This window comes from Chelonia mydas, chromosome 8 (genome assembly GCF_015237465.2).
Source record: "Chelonia mydas isolate rCheMyd1 chromosome 8, rCheMyd1.pri.v2, whole genome shotgun sequence".
NCBI lineage: Eukaryota > Metazoa > Chordata > Testudines > Cheloniidae > Chelonia > Chelonia mydas.
This window is the reverse complement of record NC_057854.1, coordinates 62,057,556-62,077,164: the sequence shown is the minus strand read 5'-3', so window position 1 is coordinate 62,077,164 and position 19,609 is coordinate 62,057,556. Positions and strand designations below refer to the sequence as shown.

At 41.1% G+C, this 19,609-nt stretch overlaps 1 protein-coding gene across 4 annotated transcripts in view; it reads left to right on the top strand.

The window, feature by feature from the left end:
- KCNT2 (potassium sodium-activated channel subfamily T member 2) overlaps nt 1-19,609 on the top strand; it is a 276,042-nt gene that overhangs the window by 44,446 nt on the left and 211,987 nt on the right. For all 4 annotated transcript variants that reach the window (XM_043552978.1, XM_037907612.2, XM_043552979.1 and 1 more), the window contains exon 2: nt 16,313-16,392. In XM_043552978.1, the coding sequence (XP_043408913.1) occupies nt 16,313-16,392 (80 nt within the window). The remainder of the gene's footprint in view (nt 1-16,312; nt 16,393-19,609) is intronic.

Genomic DNA, 19,609 nt, shown 5'->3' with positions numbered 1-19,609 from the left:
TTATTTACTACTTCTCAGTATACTGTGCTTATTAGTGATTTTAAAATTACTGTGACTAGAGCTCTGCAAATGAGCTGAAAAAAACATCTATACCCTGAAGAGTTTACAGCTAAAAGCTTAAGTCAGCACAATATAGACCAACACAAGACAAAGAGTAAGGTGTGGCCATTTCACAGTAGCCTCACAGAAGAGGCAGGTCGTTAGGAATACTTTGAAGGAAAAGAAGTTGAACATTGACCACAAGATTGACCCAATTGTAAGGGGTGGTGAAAACACAGGCACAAAGTCAAGAGTGGCTGTAAGAGTCAGAGAGACCAATCCAGAGACAAGGTTAGTGGAACACAGGGAGCAGGAAGAAATGTAAGAAGATTTATAGGTGGCTGAAGGGTTGTGTAGAGCCTTGAAAGTGGGGGGAGACCACTACCTCTAATTTGGAAAATTGGGAAGGAAAGCAAAAGGACACAAGAAGAAATCTATAGCCAGTAGAGTTATACATTTGATTAATAAATATAAGTAGTCTTGATATAATAGTCTTCTGTAAGGCATTTGACTTGGTACAATGTGATATCTTGATTAATAAACTAGAATGATAAAAAGGCAATATAGAACACATTACATGAATTAAAAACTGACTGACAGGTCCAAAAATGTAATTTAAAAGAAGATAGACTCATTAAGCATGTGTTATTTCAGTAGGATTCTTCAGGGATCAGTTCTTGACCCTCGCTATTTGACATTTTTATCATAGCTTTGGGGGGAGAAGAGTCATCAGTGATAAAATCTGTAGATGACACTGTGACACTCTGTATCTCGAGGGAACCCTGCACCCCCATGCTCATCCTTATAATATGATTGTGTGGTATCCAATGCAAAGTTTGTCATGTTGGGTGTCTTCAGAAGGCTCATGATGCACTGAGCATTGTTGTTATAATAATGTTATGCTCATGTTATAGGTTGTAATTTCATGTGTATAGTTATGAGGCTGACAATGTGTCCTCGTGGCTTAAAACAAGCCCAGGCAAAACTCTCAAGGAGCAGAGGGGCAGTTCACACCTCTTCAGGGCATGTATGGGACAAACCCAGCCCAGCCTCACAGGAACAAAGGACACTGGCCTAGGCAGCAACAAAGGATCTGTTGGACTCTTGAGTGAGTCACCCCCCTTCCCTTGGTGAGTCACGGACTGCAATGAGATAATGCTCACCTGACCCCAATGTGGGGGGGCAAAGCCAAGAGGGAAGAAAGAACATGATAAAAGGGAGAGACATTTGCCAAGCTCTTCCTCTCTCTTCCACCTCCATCTACAGACATCACCACCAAGCGACTGAAGCGCTGATCAAAGGGGAGAGCCTGGCTGAAGCAATCAGCCAGCCTGTAGTGAGAAGCATCTAAGTTTGTAAGGGCACTGAAAGTGTTAAGATCAGCTTAGAATGTGTTTTGCTTTTATTTCATTTGACCAAATCTGACTTGTTGTGCTTTGACTTATATCACTTAAAATCTATCTTTTATAGTTAATAAATGCATTTGTTTATTCTACCTGAAGCAGGGCATTTGGTTTGAAGTGTGTCAAAGACTCCACTTGGGATAACAAGCCTGGTACATATCAATTTCTTTGTTAAATTGACAAACACATATAATCTTGCAGCGTCCAGGAGGCATAAGTGGACACTGTAAGATGGAGGTTCCTAGGGTTGTGTCTGGGACTGGAGATATTGGCTAGTGTCATTCGGTTGCACAATCCAAGCAGCTTACATGCCAGAGTCTGTGCGTGAACATCCCAGGAGTGGGGATTCTTACAGCAGAGCAGGGTAAGGATGGCTTCCAGAGTCGAGGATTGGAGTGACCTAGCAGATCACCGGTCCAGTTAACAACAGGGGAATGTCACAGTGGTGCAGTGATCAGCGTGTATGTACAGCTTGTTACTCCAAGTGGAGTTCACACTTTAAGCACTGATATTTGTGATTTTAAGTGAGTCTTAAGTGCAGTGGCTAAGAACAGCCAGGAGGAGATCACAGTTTTGTAATTTTCTGTTTGCTTAGTTCGGGAAAGGGAAGTAGGAACAGAAAAGCAGGAAAATGAGTGAAAGCAGTGAAGTGATTGAGAAGTTGGAGCCATCAATGATAGGGATTCCACAACCCCCTTTAGAAGCCTATTCAAGTGCTTAGCTGCTCTTATAGTTAGAAAGCTTTCCCTAATATCTCTCGTGCTGCAGATTAAGTCCATTATTTCTTATCGTTCTTTCAGTGGACGTGAAGAATGACTGATTCCCTTCCTCTTTATAACAGCCCTTAACATACTTGAAGACTTAACAGGTCCCCCCCTCAGTCTTCTTTTCTTAAGACTAAGCATGCCCAGTTTTTTTTTTAACGTTTCTCCATAGGTTAGGTTTTCTAAACCTTTTATCATTGGTGTTGCTCTCCTCTGAGCTTCCTCTAATTTATCCACATTCTTCCTCAAGTGTGGTGCCCACAATTGGACACAGTACTTCCAGCTGAGGCTTCACTAAGTACAACGAGGCAGTTACCTCCAGTGTCTTACATATGACACTCCTTTTAATACATGCCAGAATGTCAGCCTTTTTTTGCAGCTACACATTATTGACTCATATTCAGTTGATGATTTCAGTTTGAATTATTTTCTTAAAAAGTGCTGGGAACATAATTTACAGACCATAGGGCCTGTTCCTGCACTATTGAACTAACGAGAGGTTTAGCATTTACTCGTTCAACAGGCACAGAATCAATCAAGACCATAGGACTTTTTTTTTTTTAACCAGAGCATGAAGGATTCTGAGTATGTACCCTAGATATTATGGAATTGAAACCAGCATTATTATTTAATTGGAAAAAATGCATGATTACTTGAGAACATTCTGCCTCACAGAAGAAATTAAACCAGCTTTTAAAGTGCATGGGAAAATGGAGAGAATTCTTTTCTGCACAGAAATATTGGAAGATAATTAATATTTCATATCTCACCATGTCATTTTAATACAGCGCTATCCTGTATCTGTGTATGGTTCTTAAAGGCAGTTTTATATAACTAACTAAGCTCAGTTAGTTGCAGGAAGATTTATGACCCTGTCGCACTAATCATTTGTTGTAACATCTCTGAAGTGTATAAAATCCCCAAACAAAAAAAAAAAACAACTAGTTTTATAAGCTAGTAAAGGCTGCCATGGTTTTATCAACCTGGCACTTGCACATTTAATTAGGAAGGGAGAGAGCTGACCTTTTTATAGGACAAACGGGGCCAGCATTTTCTCAATGTAGCAGATGCAAAATTTTATTTTGTGCAATCTGCTAAGACCTGCTCAGAATTTTTATTGCTGCCATTTGGGTTTCTTCCACTAAGGAAGAAATATTGGGGAGCCTTATTCTCTCTGGACGACACATGTGCTGGGACACATTAATGGAGTTTCCATGCACAAGGGTTATTCATGGCTAATTGGCCATTATTCTGTCATTGGCTGACAGCTCATTTCAGTGGAAATGGCCAAGCAAGGAAGGGAACAAATGTTTCACTGTCTTCTACAATGGCAGTGTGGAATCAGCCAGGATTTCTTTTGGTGTCACCCATTGTAGTCAGCCCCTCTGTACACACACCAGCAAAAGGTTAATCGTTTAAAATGTAAACAAAGGCCCTGGATCCTGTGTATCCAAAATGCCAGTGAAATTAGAATGGATGTGCTCAGGTGTGGGGTGGATGGAACTTAACATTGCTAATGCAGATCAACTAATTTTTAAGCCAAAATTAAAAAAACAAAAACAAAACAAAAACAAAACCAAACCAACAACCCCAAACTCCAAACTTGGATAAATTTAATCCAAATTAGAATGTCAAACTTGTTAAGCTGTAGTAGTAATTTTGTAATTTAGAAGAAATTAGAAGGGATAATGGGTAATACTGCTTATTGGCTTGTTAGCCATAGCAAGCAATTCATACTACTTATATGGTTTTACAGTGCATGAAACATTTCAAAGGAGAATTATAGCAGTAAGGTCAGTACAGTATATGCAATATAGCTAGGTCATTCAGGAGCAGCTGTGTAACATCTTCCTTATAATCCACAGACGACATAAGAAAATAACTTTGAGTCACCATTTCAACAAAATGTTTCCTTCTATAATGAGAGGAAATATTAAGGACAATAAAGCAAAAGTAAATGTTAGATCTTAATTTAAAATCTGTTTAATTTCTACTCATGCTATTCTACAGAACAACATATTTTTACATAGCATACTTAATACACAATGTCCTACAGTCTTGGCAGCCAAACATGCAGATACAGGTAACCCAGGTGCTGTATAATATTCAGATCACCCACAATTCTGCAGGGCTCTTGAGAATATTTTACTTTGACTTTTTGGTTTATTAAAAGAAAACCAATAAAAATCCCTGTGTACAAAAGTATCGGGGGTAGCCGTGTTAGTCTGTATCCACAAAAACAACTGGGAGTGGCTGGCTCATTACACTCCCTAGAACACAAAAGCAGCTTTGCCTCTCCTGGAAGTGGCACCTCCTCATCTATTGTTGGGAGTGGACTACATCCACCCTGATCGAATTGGCCCTGTCAGCACTGGTTCTCCACCTGTCAGATAACTCCCTTCTCTTCATGTGTCAGTATATTTATGTCTGCATCTGCAATTTTCACTCCATGCATCTCAAGTGGGGTTTTTACACACAAAAGCTTATGCTCAAATAAATCTGTTAGTCTTTAAGGTGCCACCAGACTCCTTGTTGTTTTTGTGTAAAAAGATCCGTCTAGTCCTATATTAGTTTTAGTTCAGCTGCATTTAGTGGAGGTTAAATTTGGTAAAGCATGAGGTCCTATTTTAAACAAGTTGTTTAGTTTGATGGCATATTGGGTAGCTGACAGATGCAAGAAATGGTTAATATTTTGATACAGACCACCTCCAAAAGCTGCCAGAGGATCTGTAGTAGAGCCTGTGCTCTGAAGTTCCCCTTCCTCAGGCTGCAAAGTTGGATGACTAAGCTGAGGAGTTGGCAGCCACAAGGAGGGCAGCAGCATTTCATCTTTCCAATTAATGCATGCAGGCAGGCCCAGATCTGAGCCAGGGCCGCCCGGGGGAGGAGGGGGACAGTGGAGCAATTTGCCCTAGACCCCTGGACCCACAGGGGCCCCCACGAGAGTTTTTGGCGGCAATTTGTCAGCGGGGATCCTTCCGCTCCATGTCTTCGGCGAAGTGCCCTGAAGACCCGGAGCAGAAGAACCCCCACCGCTGAAGACCCCAGGCTCCCTGAATCCTCTGGGCAGCCCTGATCTGAGCACTCTCCCATTGTTTTGGGGCTGCTCTCGCTCAGCATGACCAGGAAGTAGGAGGACCAGGAACTCTGGCTGTTCTGTAGGAGGCCTAAGTTCTGTGCAGTCAGAGTCCAGCAATGTCCTGCTGAGGGAGTGGAAGCAGCTGATGCGGGCATTTCTTGTACTGCAATGTCAGTAGTAGGCAACTATTGGTCTTGTCATTGTGTTTTCCTCTTCCCTATCTCTCCCTAGAACATATGGAGATGTGGTGGGCTCCCAAGAGGTCAGCTAGTCAAGGTTTGAAGTTTCACACCAGAATTTTGGGCAGCTGAAGCAAATGAAGAAAGTTTGAAGCTGTGGACCTAACGTTATTATGCTGTGCTAGCAGAAGGCCAGAATGTTTCCTACCAGGTTCCATTTTTATGCCTTGTGCCCCATGAGAAAGGGGGACAAAGGGAGACAAAGGAAAAAACATGCAAATCCAGCCATTAAAATAGCTACATTATGTGTAAAACAGATGCACTGTAATAAAACTACATATAAAAAGCTAGAAATAGGGACCATCAGAATTCTCTGCATTTGCTTTATTAATGCTATGCAAAACTACTCAGGCTCCTGCGCGGCCACTGACCCTCGGTGTCCACACATTTTCCTTTCCTTCAACACAAGAACAGTTTGGGCAAGGGGGTAGGATATGTCTGGACAAGGGGACCATATGGCCTCATAGTTTAGAATGCCTCTCTTTACATATAAATATATCTATCTATGTGCTTCCTCCCCTCCAGTGTCTTTGGAGAACTGCCAGGTCTGGCCACTCCCCACAAGAAGCTGGAGGATATTTAGGACGGGTTGGTAAGCAATCCTACACACACACACACACACACACACACGCACACAGGGTTACTCCCTGCTCCTGATGACAGCAGCTTTTTGATTGGTTGAGAAAGCACATAAAATAGATTCTCCTTTCCCTTTGTCACCACAAAACAGGCTCAACCAGAGGACAAGAAAACTATATCATGCAACCCAACTAGACTGACAAGTAAAAGAAGCAATGAGATGCAAAAAGATATCCTTTAAAAAGTGGAAGTTAAATCCTATTGAGGAAAATAGAAAGGAACATAAACTCTGGCAAATGTAAAAAAAAAAAAAAAAAAAAAAGAGCACTCAAGGATGACAGGGCCATTGCAGCGAAACTAAATGAATTCTTTGCATCAGTCTTTATGATTGAGGATGTGAGGGAGATGCCCAAACCTAAGCCATTCTTTTTAGGTGACAAATCTGAGGGACTGTCCCAGATTGAGGTGTCATTAGAGGAGGTTTTGGAACAAATTGATAAACTAAACAGTAATAAGTCACCAGGACCAGATGATATTCACCCAAGAGTTCTGAAGGAACTCAAATGTGAAACTGTAGAACTACTAACTGTGCTATGTAACCTATCATTAAATCAGCTTCTGTACCTGATGACTTGAGGATAGCTAATATGACACCAATTTTTTAAAAAGGTTCCAGAGGCGATCCCGGCAATTACAGGCCAGTAAGCCTAAAACTGGTTGAAACTATAGTAAAGAACAAAATTCAGACACATACATAATATGATTTGTTGGGGATGAGTCAACATGGCTTTTGTAAAGGGATGTCATGCCTCATCAATCTATTAGAATTCTTTGAGAGGGTCAACAAGCATGTGGAAAAGGGTGATTCAGTGGTTATAGCATACTTATATTTTCAGAAAGTCTTTGCCAACATCCCTCACCAAAGACTCTTAAGCAAAGTAAATTGTCATGAGATAAGAAGGAAGGGTTGCTCGTGGATCAGTAACTAGTTCAAGGATAGGAAACAAAGGGTATGAATAAATTATCAGTTTTCAGAATGGAGAGAGGTACAATAACTCCCCACTTAATGTCCTCTTGCTTAAAGTTGTTTCAATCTTACGTCCCTGCTCAATTACAGAACATGCTCCATTTAAAGTTGTGCAGTTGCGCCTTCCCCATCCTCCCCCTGTCTCCTGACCATGAGAATCAGCTGGCTTGCGGCATTCAGGAGGTGGGGGAAGGAGCAAGGACACGATGTGCAGGCTCCCCCTCCTTCCCCTGCCTCCTGAACACCGCAAGCCAGCTGATTGCCGTGGGCAGGAGAGGGAGGGGGAGGAGTGAGGATGTGGCGTGCGGAGTAAAGGGGGAGGAGGAAGAAGAGGTGCATTAAGGGTGGGGTCTTGGGGGAAGGGGTGGAGTGGGCAGACGGAGGGTTGAGCCCCCCGCCCCTGGTGCTTGCAGAGTAGGGGAAGCTTCCGCTGCTGCTGCGCAATGTGCTTCTCCTAGCTTACAGCACCTTCAGCCTCCTTGCCTGCCTCATTGTCTCCAGTGCCAGTGGGCTCTGCCTGTGTGGGGTAAGGCAGGGGCACCTCCCAACTATAGTACTGTACTGTACAGTACAGCAAATAAAAATTTCCCTGGAACCTAACTGCCCCATTTACATTCATTCTTATGGGGAAATTGGATTCACTTAATATTGTTTCACTTAAAGTCACATTTTTCAGGAACCTAACTACAACGTTAAGTGAGGAGTTACTGTAGATAGTGGTGTCCCCCAGAGATTTCTACTGGGACCAGTACTGTTCAACATATTCATAAAATGATCTGGGGAAAGGTGTAAACAATGAGGTGGCAAAATTTGCAGATGATACAAAACTACTCAAGGTAGTTAAGTCCAAAGCAGACTGTGAAAAGTCACAAAGGGATCTCACTAAACTGGGTGACTGAGCAACAAAATGGCAGATGAAATTCAATGTTGATAAATGCGAAGTAATGCACATTGGAAAACATAATCCCAACTATACATATAAAATGATGGGTTCTAAATTAGCTGTTACCACTCAAGAAAGAGATCTTGGGAGTCATTGTGGAGAGTTCTCTGAAAACATCCACTCAGTGTGCGGCGGCAATCAAAAAAAAGCGAACAGAATGTTGGGAATCATTAGGAAAGGGATAGATAACAAGACTGAAAATATATTGCCTTTAGCCTAAATCCATGGTACACCTCATCTCTAAAAAGATATATTGGAATTGAAAAAGGTACAGAAAAGGGCAACAAAAATCATTAGGGGTATGGAACAGCTTCCCTTTGAGGAAAAATAAATAAGACTGGGACTTTTCAACTAGGAAAAGAGATGACTAAGGGGGATATGATAGAGGTCTATAAAATCCTGAATAGTGTGGAGAAAGGAAATAAGGAAGTGTTATTTACTCCTTCTCGTAATACAGGAATTAGGGGTCACCAAATTAAATTAATAGGCAGCAGGTTTAAAACAAACAAAAGGACTTCATATAATGCACAGTCAAACTGTGGAACTCTTCACCAGATTATGTTGTGAAGGCTAAGACTATAACAGGGTGCAAAAAAGAACTAGATAAGTTCATGGATAGGCTATTAGCCAGGATGAGCAGGGATGGTGTCCCTAGCCTATGTTTGCTAGAAGCTGGAAATGGGTGACAGGAGCTGGATCACTTGATGATTACCTGTTTCGTTCATTCCCTATGAAGCACCTGTTTTTGGCCAGTCGGAAGACAGGATACTAGGCTAGACGGACCTTTGGTCTGACCCAGTATTGCCATTCTTATGACATTTTAAATATTAGTCATAACATTTTTGCAATCCTAACAGTAAAGAAAATGTCAAGCAAAAACACTTAACAGTTTACAAAAGGCTCCAAATTGAAATAAGCTTCATATTTTTTTTTAAAAGGTTAAATGATTAAAAACAGGAGCAGTATTTTGTCCAGATCTCCTGAACAGGGGAGGCTACTCTCATATGTGCATACAATAAGGTGTGTGGGCTCTCCTCTCATATGTGCAGCTGAAGTAAAATTTAAAAGAATATAATAGATCCCCAGCCTCACTTCTACTGGAGAATTGATCCCAAGGTCAGGAAATGGTAATTGGGCTACAGCTGTTGACATTCAAACTCTCACTGTGCATGTTTAGAGAATTATTGCTGATATTATTAATTATGAAGGGATCACTTTAACCCAAAGCTGTTGCTTTAAACAGAGGAGAGAGAATTTATATATTTCCTGTTCTAGCAAGGTAAAGTGTGATTGTACCAGCAGAATACCATTCTAAAGAGTTATGGGCAGGTGGTTTATAGACATTTTCATTAGCAGATTTCAGGTGACTACAGTTGCACAGCTGGAATTTCTACTGCAGACAGACTGGCACTACAGATTTATAGTCAGTTCTAGGAACCGCTTACACTTGTCTTCTCAGAGTGAAGTACAGAGTACGTTTAAGTGGGTGCTTTTCCTCTCTACTTTTCTTTGCCTCATGTTAAATGGGCGGCTTGAATTATATTCTGAATCAGTAAGTAGATTGCAATGTATACTGGTACTTCAGTTGCACTTAAAAAGCTTCTTCTCTTTTGAAAGATTGTACTGACAGGAGAGCTATTAGATAGGCTTAGCATGAGGAATATCGCTGGAAATTAGTTATTATTAAATGGAAGAAACTTTGAAAACACATTGTGTGGTGTCCTGAGAAAGGCAAGAACTTAAATCATTTATTTGGGAACAGCGTCAATCAGAGTGACTACGGAGGTTGTAGAATCTCCATCAGTGGAGATTTTTAAGAGCAGGTTAGACAAACACTGTCAGGCATGGTCTAGATAATACTTAGTCCTTCCATGAGTGCACGGGACTGGACTAGATGACTTCTCGAGGTCCCTTCCAGTCCTATGAGTCTAGGATTCTATAAGCACCTATCTGGGTAAATAGGAGATTGGATCAAAAGTCATACTAAATAAAATCTGTTCTTGAGTTTACAAAGCCAGGGTTTCCATGGAGTATTTGAAATCTGTGACATAGATAGCAATACAAGAAAATAACTCAATGGCATCTTAATTTGCTCTTATTTTACATACTTTACATGACTGTAAAACAGATTTAGGGTTTGGGGTGGATAATCAGCTAAGCATGAGTTCCTAGTGTGATGCCATGACGAAAAGGGCAAATGAGATCCTTGCATGCGTAAACAGGGGAATCTTGAGTAGGAGTACAGAGGTTAATTTATCTCTTTATTTAGCACAGGTGCAATTGCTGCTAGAATACTGTGTCCAGTTCTGATGTCCACAACCCAAGGAGGAGGCTGAAATATTAGAGAGGGTTCAGAGAAGAGCCATGAGAACGATTAGAAAACATGCCTTTTAATTATTGAGCTCCTTGATTCTATCTATTTAGCTTAATAAATAGAAGGTTAAGGACTAGCTTGAATGGTCTGTAAGTACCTTTATATGGAACAAATATTTGATAATGGGCTCTTCAATCTAGCAGCAAAAGGTATAAAACGAGCCAATGGCTGGAAGCTAAAGACAGACAGATTCAGACTAGGATAATTTTTAAAATCAAGATTGGATGTTTTTCTAAAAAAGATATGCTTTGGGAATGTCCTGCTGCCTGTGTTATACAGGAGGTTAGACTGGATGATCTCAGTTGTCCCTTCTGGCCTTGGAATTAATCCATCTCTAACCAAAAGAAATAGCACTCGACCATCTCCTTAGATTACTTTCTGATAAGGAGAACAAAGAACTATAATTTCCTTCTCACTTTCTATCAAGAACAGAAAAAAGTGAGAGATTAAAGATTTGCTGGTATTATTTACTTGGGAGTATAGAACAGAAAAGATACATTCCAGAGGTCAGTAGGTTTACAAATTGTGTGTACATATTATGTTATCACCGTTTGGTCTGAATACATTCATTTTTGATAAAGTGACACCACCAGGCACAACCAAATCCTAGAAAAATGTACTACTGCTATGTAAATGCAGAGGATTTACAAAAAAATCACCATATGAGCCTCACTCATTCATTTAAAACTCCCTTAGCAACTAATACTTAATAATCTGAGCCTATTAACATCTACAATAAACTCCATTATGTACTATGTCAAAGAAAAAAAATATTAACTAAGCGATTTGATTCTCATTTTAAAGAGACAAACAGCCATAAAATGAATAGCAATGACTCCTGTAATAATCAGGCTTCTTATGCTAAGCAGGTTCAGTCTGATCAGTGCTTGAATGGAAGATTTCTAGGGAAAAGATGCTAAAAAGGTTCTGTTGGTGATTGAGAACATGCTATACTCTTTTTTTTTGATAGTGTAGAAGCAATATGCTAGCATGAATTGCAAGACTGGGTCATTCTTGCTTTTTGATGTGCTCTTCTGGAAGAGTATATATTTCTTATGGCAGGTATTTACCATCTGATCTATGTTAACTAAAGCAGATAATACCAGGCAAGAAAGAGTAAACGCAGGAGAGACTGAAGTGATTGTAATGGGCATGGACTAAAGCTGTTAGGTGCTCTCTCTAATATGAAGCATTTCAATATTGTAGATGTTTGCTCACATTTCTTACCTCCAACAATTCATTCCCCAGTTGTACTTCTCAGAGTTAAAGTGATATATTAAGCACTAACATGTGATATTGGTATATCTTAATATGAGACAAGAAGAATGCCACACAAATTTAAGCAGACAGTTCTCTCCTCAAATTCTGAAGAGACAAGAAATGCAGAAGTAGCAGCCATGTTAGTCTGTATCTACAAAAAGAAAAGGAGGACTTATGGCACCTTAGAGACTAACAAATTTATTTGAGCATAAGCTTTCGTGAGCTACAGCTCACTTCATCGGATGCAAGCTAAGGATGAAATTCCACCCAGATGTTTCTGCCCTAACTGACACAAATGGGCTTCTCCCCAAACCATTCATTCTGTCTTAATTATTGTATATAATCTAGTTAATGCCAGACCAAAGGCTATCTCTCTGGAAGTCTGTGCTATTGTTCTTTCTGCTGTAGGCTTAAGTCAAAGTTAACATAGGATATTAGATGCACTGTATATGTATAATATCTCTATCTAGCTATCACATTTAACTACAGCTTCTGCAAATGTAGAACCCACTTATAGTTTTCACTTCAGTTAAAAAAAGAGGGAGTTGAATTTACAAGTGAGCTGCATTTGTAATCCATTTTGCCATGGAAACCACCACACTGTGGAATCCCAATCTGCTTGTAAGCAGTGGTTGCTAAGGAAAGGGAAGGAGAAGTAGACAGCTGCTGGCAGGCTATCAGGGAGACTCAATGTCAGTTGATAGGAAAGTGATTCGCCCCCACATTCTCTTTCCTCATTATTATATCACTGCTTACTTTTAGCATGTATTGTTTCATGGTAAGTGACTACTGCAATTTTCTTTCCAAAAAGATGTGAGATTAATTTAAACCATGTCAAGAGATCAGTAACACAGTGTTCCTTTTTAAATGGAAGTCCCTCATCTAATAGTTTATGTTGCTTTATTTACTTACCTGAAAAAAACTCACTGAAGATAAAGATTGTATATTTTGCATAACAGCAACCAAGTAATAAATGTCTCCTGTTAAAAATGTAACAGCAGTAATGAAGATAAGCACTTTGTTATTAAAGAGCAATGTAATCTTCCCCTAGCCCCCAAACTAAGCAATTGGCATGCTTTTCCCTGGGTTACTAAAAAGGTGGCACCACCAAAATGCTGAGGCCTACACAGAAAACACTGTCATTCATAGTCCTACGTGGTGTGACAGGGTCAGGCCAGATGGCTACAGGAGAGTGATTTTTTTTTTGAAGCAGAAAGAATTTTATTTGTGTAACACTTACAAAGAATCACCAAAAAGGATAAAGCAAAACTATGCAACAAAACAAAAGCAAACACAAGGTATAACACAGCAGCCTTCAGGAGGGAGAAGTGTTCAGGCTAGCCTGGGCCCAGAGCGGGGGGGCTTCCTCGACACTCGTGGTCTTCCACCCTCCTGAGTTACCTGGTGGCCTAGAGCGGGGGGGCTTCCTCGACACTCATGGTCTTCCACCCCCTCGAGTTACCTAGTGCCACGCCCAGTGTCGCCGATTATTCCTCTCCTGAGAGTGCCTGACAAGATGGGCACGGCTGCGGGGTGGGCGGTTTGGGGGTGGGGCAGACGTACACCCACGTGTGATAGGGCCCCTCCTAGGTGACAGTAATGATGGTATCCACAGCGGCAACGGCTGGGGTCTCTCGCTCTTCCCCTCAATCAAAGGGTCAGACGGAGGGAACTGGACGGGGTCACCGAGCAGAGAACCTCGGACAGCGCCCACCGCTCCTCGAAGGCGTCAAGGGAGTCGGTGGACGCCGCCCAGAGGAACTCCGCCCGGATACGTGAATGTACTGAGGATCGGAAAACAGCCCTACAGTCGCAGGACGCTTCATTGGCCAACCTCCCCTCTCTGGTTTTATAAATGGCTGTTTTAGCTAAGGCTAGGAGGAGGTTAACCAGGAGATCTCGCGATTTTGTGGGGCCACGGATGGGAAGTGTGTAAATAAAAAGGTGAGGGGAAAAGTGTAGCCAAAAGCGTAATAAATACAGGAGAGTGATAGAAGGTAGATATATTAGCCCCAGATTAAACAGGTCACTTTTCCCTGAATAAGATAATGGGCTCTTCCAGAAGAATCAGGAAGTTGCTGGAACCAATTATGGCAGGCTATTTAGGACACCTGGAGCCAATTAAGAAGCTACCAGACTCAATTAGGACAGGCAGACTAATCAGGGCACCTGGTTTTAAAAAGTTAGTTTAGTTAGTGTGGCGCATGTGAGGAGCTGGGAGCAAGAGGTGCAAGAAGCTGAGTGTGAGTAGGCTTACTGCTGGAGGACTGCGAAGTACAAGCATTACCAGATGTCAGGAGGAAGGTCTTGTGGTGAGGATAAAGAAGGTGTTGGGAGGAGGCCATGGGGAAGTAGCCCAGGGAGCTTTTAGCAGTCACACAGCTGTTACAAGAGACACTGTAGACAGTTAAAATCCACAGGGCCCTGGGCTGGAACCCAGAGTAGAGGGCAGGCCTGGGTTCTCCCCATCCCCCTCAACTCCCTGTTTGAGACAAGAGGAAGTGACTTGGACTGTGGGTCCCACCAGAGGGGATGGTCCCTGGCCTATCCCCCAACCCACTAGGTGGGTCAGCAGAGACTGCGGAGACTGTTCTCCTCCCTTTCCCCATGCTGGCCAGTGATGAGGTTAGCTGAGAGAATGGCAGGTTTGAGCCACTAGCAAAAAATGGCCAAACTGACGGCTGCTGTGAATCTGAGGTGAGCAAATCCACCAATAAGCATAGGACCCACCAAGGCAGAGGAGGAACTTTGTCACACTGGGGAGACCACTTGCAATACTGAAAGGCAGAGTTAAAGACCCTTCAAGATGCAAGTCTTAGGGCCAGCCCCACAACATGTAACTAGCCATGACTGAGGTACCCAGTCTGGAGTACCACATAGGGTGCAGCCTCATGAAACTAGTGATTGACAAGGCACTGGCCCTAATAGCATACCCAATTCCCTGGAAGAAGAGGCAAATGAGGTATTTTCTCAGCCTTGCAATTTATTACTGGAGGTTTATGCTCAGTTTTACCTCAATCTCAGCCTACCTTCCAGACCTAATTAAAGGTACACCACCCAAAGAAGATCTGGTGGGATTGGAACAGGGAGGAAGCTTTTAATGAACTGAAAGTGCAGTTATGCTGGGCACCAGTGCTCTTCAGCCCTGATTTTTCTTGTGAATTCATACTGCACATAGATGCCTCGCATGTCTGCCTAAGAGCCATGCTCTCAGAAGACACTGAAGAAGAACACCCAATTGCATACTTGACTAAGAAGGTATTCCCTAGAGAAAAGGCCTACTCAATTACTGAAAAGGAGGCACTGGTGATTGAATGGGCCATGGATTCTCTCAGGTATTACCTGCCAGGTAGCCCCTTCTCCTTGATCACAGACCATGCTCCCCTCTACTGGCTCCAAACCATAAAAGATGTGAATCCATGTATAAGTCAATGGTACCTGGTGCTACAAACCCATAGTTTCAGAGTGCAACACCACATGGGAAAGGACTGTGTTAATGCCAGTTTCTTTTCACAGAAAATCAGAGATGGAGATTACCTGTCCCAGGACTGCAGGGATGAGGTTGTGAGGGGTAATTTCCTCAGTCTCATAGAGGCGGCAGCTAATGAGCCCTTCTGGGCTAAGCCAGCACTAATGAGATCTATCTGTGGGACTTGATCTGCCTGGAGGGAGGAAGATTAAAAAGGGAAAGCCTTCCACAGGAAGAGGTGGTGACTAGGGAGAAAATTGCTATACCTGAGAGACCACTGGCTACGTGGACAGACCAGCAAGAGGAAGACAACTGCAGAACTTGCAGCCCCTGAGACTGTATGGACCAGGTATAAAGCAGGGGTGACCAAAAGGAAGAGTTGGAGGCAGACCCTACTCCTGATTAAAGACAGTATACCTGCAGATTAGCCAAAACCCAAAGGAGAGACCAAAAGACTGCCTAAGAGACTGACCACCTTTGCCTTTTTCTTTTACTCTGATTCTCCCTCTCCCAGGGGAAGGAGAGGAAAAAGGGCCTTTTAAAAAAATCCCTTGAGTGCCACGAACAGGGGAAGGACTCTGTAAGCAGCTCAAATCATGGTTTCAAGGAGACAGGGTGGGGATGAGGTACCCACCATAAGATGATTGAAAGATGTAAACATTGAGAAAGAAATGAGAGGAATTATTGAAAGCAATCATATTAAACAACAGTCATGGAATTAAACTAAGAAAAAGAGAAGTTTATATTAAATATTAGAGAAGACTTCCTGACAGAGATCTTTCAGACTGCAGAACAGTCGTTCAAGGGAAGTATTAAACTCTAGTGCTTATGATTTTGAAAGCTATTACAGGCCAAACACTATGCTAAGTAGCGTAGGGAACAAATCTTGCATTTCCAGAGGATAGATGAGATGACATAAGGTCTTTTTAGCATTTAACTTCTAATTATTCTAATCAGTATGTTCCAAGTGCTTAAACGTGCATTTTACTTCATTCTTAATATGTCCCTCTAAATTTATGCTAAAAAAAATGTTAAGAGGAATCACATGAAAATGCTGATATTTTGTGGTGCAATTGTATCTATATAATCATTTATAGATTGACTGTTTAATTCTAATACTCTATTTTCTGTTTCAGGGTACAAGTTGAATTTTATATGAATGAAAATACATTTAAAGAGAGACTGAAGCTATTTTTCATCAAAAACCAAAGATCAAGTAAGCAGTTTTGATTAATTTCAGTTGCACACATTTGTTAAATATAGGGGCTGAAATCTTGGCCCCATTAGAGTCAATATCAGGAGCTCCACTTCAATGGGGCCAAGATTTCATCCACAGGAGATTAGCGGAGTCTGTTTTTAACAGAATGTCCATGATGAATTCTCAACACACGTTAGCAATCTAGTGTTTTTTTTTCTTTTTCGTTTTGTTGGGGACAACTATTTATTGACTGGGTTTTATTTTTGCAATGTCTTCAGATGGACAAGTTTCCATGGATCTGACATGTCAGTGTATTTGGATAGCTTTCTGAAGGAGAAGAAAAGTTCCAGAGGCATCTGGGCTTCCAACCTGTTTTTTTTTAATCAAATTCCTCTTAAATTATCTAGGTTGCAAAAATAATTTAGAAAGGTGACCAGCTGAAAGGGCATCCCGGCTTCTAAGGCGTTTCGAAACATGATATTTCAAAAACAAATAAATTTTAGTTCCCCTATATATAGTTTTCCTCCAACCCTGATTCAGCAGTCTATCCACATTCACCAAAGCACATTAACTGCTTTCCTGAATGGGGCCTAGATGATTTTTCACTCAAATTGCCACATTTAAAACTAACAATGTTCTTTTCCCACCTTTTAAAATTAACTAACACCAAATGTGCACAGGGGAGAAATTCACCCCATGTGAAGAGCTTCCATCATGCTGTATCCATAACTAACTTAGGGCCTGTATGAAAGCTCAAATTCAACCAGGGGATGGAGGGCCAGTGCAAGATTTCCCCCACTACCTAAGGTGATTGCAGGTAGGGTGACCACATGTCCTGATTTTATTGGGGCAGTCCCGATATTCAGGGCTTTTTCTTAAATAGGCACCTATTACCCCCCACTCTGATTTTTCACACTTGCTATCTGGTCACCCTAATTGCAGGAGGAAACTGTGGCCAGAAGGGCTATATAAGATGCAGTCCATACATGTTGTGGCAATAGTCTCCAAACCAGACCTGCTTAGGCCATCACAGAAAGCCATAATGGGCAGGGACTATGACATTTACCTTTACATTCATCCAGTCATTCCCAAACCCCAAGCAACAGCCTGAATGAAATAAAACCTTATGTGTATACGTTAACTGTGTGTGAGGAAGGTAACTGCACACCCTGGCCCCATGTGTTAGCATTGTTGATTTCACTACCTTTTGCCTTCTAAACATATTAGCGCCAGATTATAGTGCCTTTATGCAGGTGGGGGAATGGATTTTACCCTAATTACTTAAGTACAGCTCAGGTGGGTGCAGGGCTTGGTGCAGATAAAAGATTATTTTCTCCCTTGCATTATACGGAGAAAGGGTAAGTGGACAGATTTTTAAAGAGAGAGACAAGGTGGTTGAGGTAATTTTTTATGGGACCAACTTCTGTTGGTGAAAGAGACAAGTGTTCAAGCTGCACGGAGTGATTTTCCCAGACTTGAAGAGCTCAGAGTCACAGCAAAATACAAGGTAGAACAGATTGTTTAGCGTGAGGACATTAACACATATTCTAAGGGACCACTTCATTTTAAATGTGTCCGTTATGCTAAACAATCTGTTCCACTTTATATTTAGCTGTGACACTGAATACCTTTCCCAGACCTGGAGAAGAGCTCAATGTAGCTCAAAAGCTTGTCTCTTTCACCAACAGAAGTTGGTCCAATAAAAAGATATTAACTCATTCACTTTATCTCTCTAATATCCTGGGACCAACCCTGTTACACCACCACTGCAAACACCACTAAACAGATTTTTAAAAGGTATTTAGGCATGTAGAGATGCAGATAAGCACCTACTGGGATTTTCAAGAGTGAGTAGGAACCTAATTCCATTGAAATCAAAACTGAAAATTATCAGTAAATGGAGCGAATTCAGCAAGTGTGAACTCTGATTCCATCTTAGGAATCCTGTTGTGATCAGTGCCGCTCTGAAGTAGAACAAGCAAAAAAAGAGACCTAAAGACTTGGATGTCTAAATCTCTCTCTGAGCAACTAAATAGAACTGGCTTGATTTTATCCCCCACCCCCAAGCACCGCACACCACTGTTTTGCTCACACCCACCCATACATATTTCTAAACTCTTTAGTGCCCTTTATTTTTGGCCTTATGCTGTTTGCAACTATTCCCAATTTAGTAATTGCACATTCAAGTGAACCCCAAACTCAATTCACCACCATTAAAAGTTATTCCTTTGACAGACAAGCACATTTTGTTTCATTTTACAAGTAAGATCTCATAGGAAACTGCATAAAATGCATTGCTATATCCAGTAAGTAATCAGATGACGAGTGTGATTTAGGAATTACTTAAATATGTATTCTTAAAGATATGCATGAGAATGAGAGACAGAGAGAGAAACCAGATCATGAATACTACAAGTTCTGTTGAGCTTTGCACACTTGAATGTACAAATTAAAATATCTAAATGATATTGCGAATACTTGGTAACATGCTTTGATACTCTTACTCACACTCAATAGAGCTCTACTTGAATAAAGTAGGAATACTCATGGTGTAAAGTACTATTCAACATGAGTAAGTCCCATAGTTAGGTCAAAGTACAAACATCCCAACAAGAAGTATTATATGAAAAATTCTTAAAGTACTTCAGAACAATCCTGTTACCATGCAAAATAGGCAGTAACTCTTCTGTATACCTTGAATCAATGAATAAAAATTGTATTGAATATATAAGACTATATTTGCACTCAGAGTAATCAAAACAGTGGAGATTTCTGTATAGCAGAAATATATTCTGAACCTACAGCCTTGAAGCAGTGATTTCAACATCCACATTTCAATCAATCTTCAGTGTTGCTTTTAAATCTGTAAAATCTTCTCAGTGTACACAATGAAGTCAGTATCTTCTCGAATGCACACAGCTCATGTCAAAACTATCTGTTTTTTTGCTTGTGTAGCAATACTGCAGAAACATTCCTACATATTTCGTGGACATGCCATACTTACCATATACATAGCCTTTTGAGTATGGGCAAATGAACCTATTTGGAATTCAGTTCATAGATCAAGATATAGTTTGCATTGTCCTGACACTTACCACATTTCTGTTTCTGGCAGCTAATTGGAAGTCTACATACCAGTTAAATTAAGCATCTGGTTCCCGAAAATTGGAAATATAGTTATGAAAAAAATAGACATGTTGAGAGGGAAACTTGCATTTTTGAAATGTAATAGCCC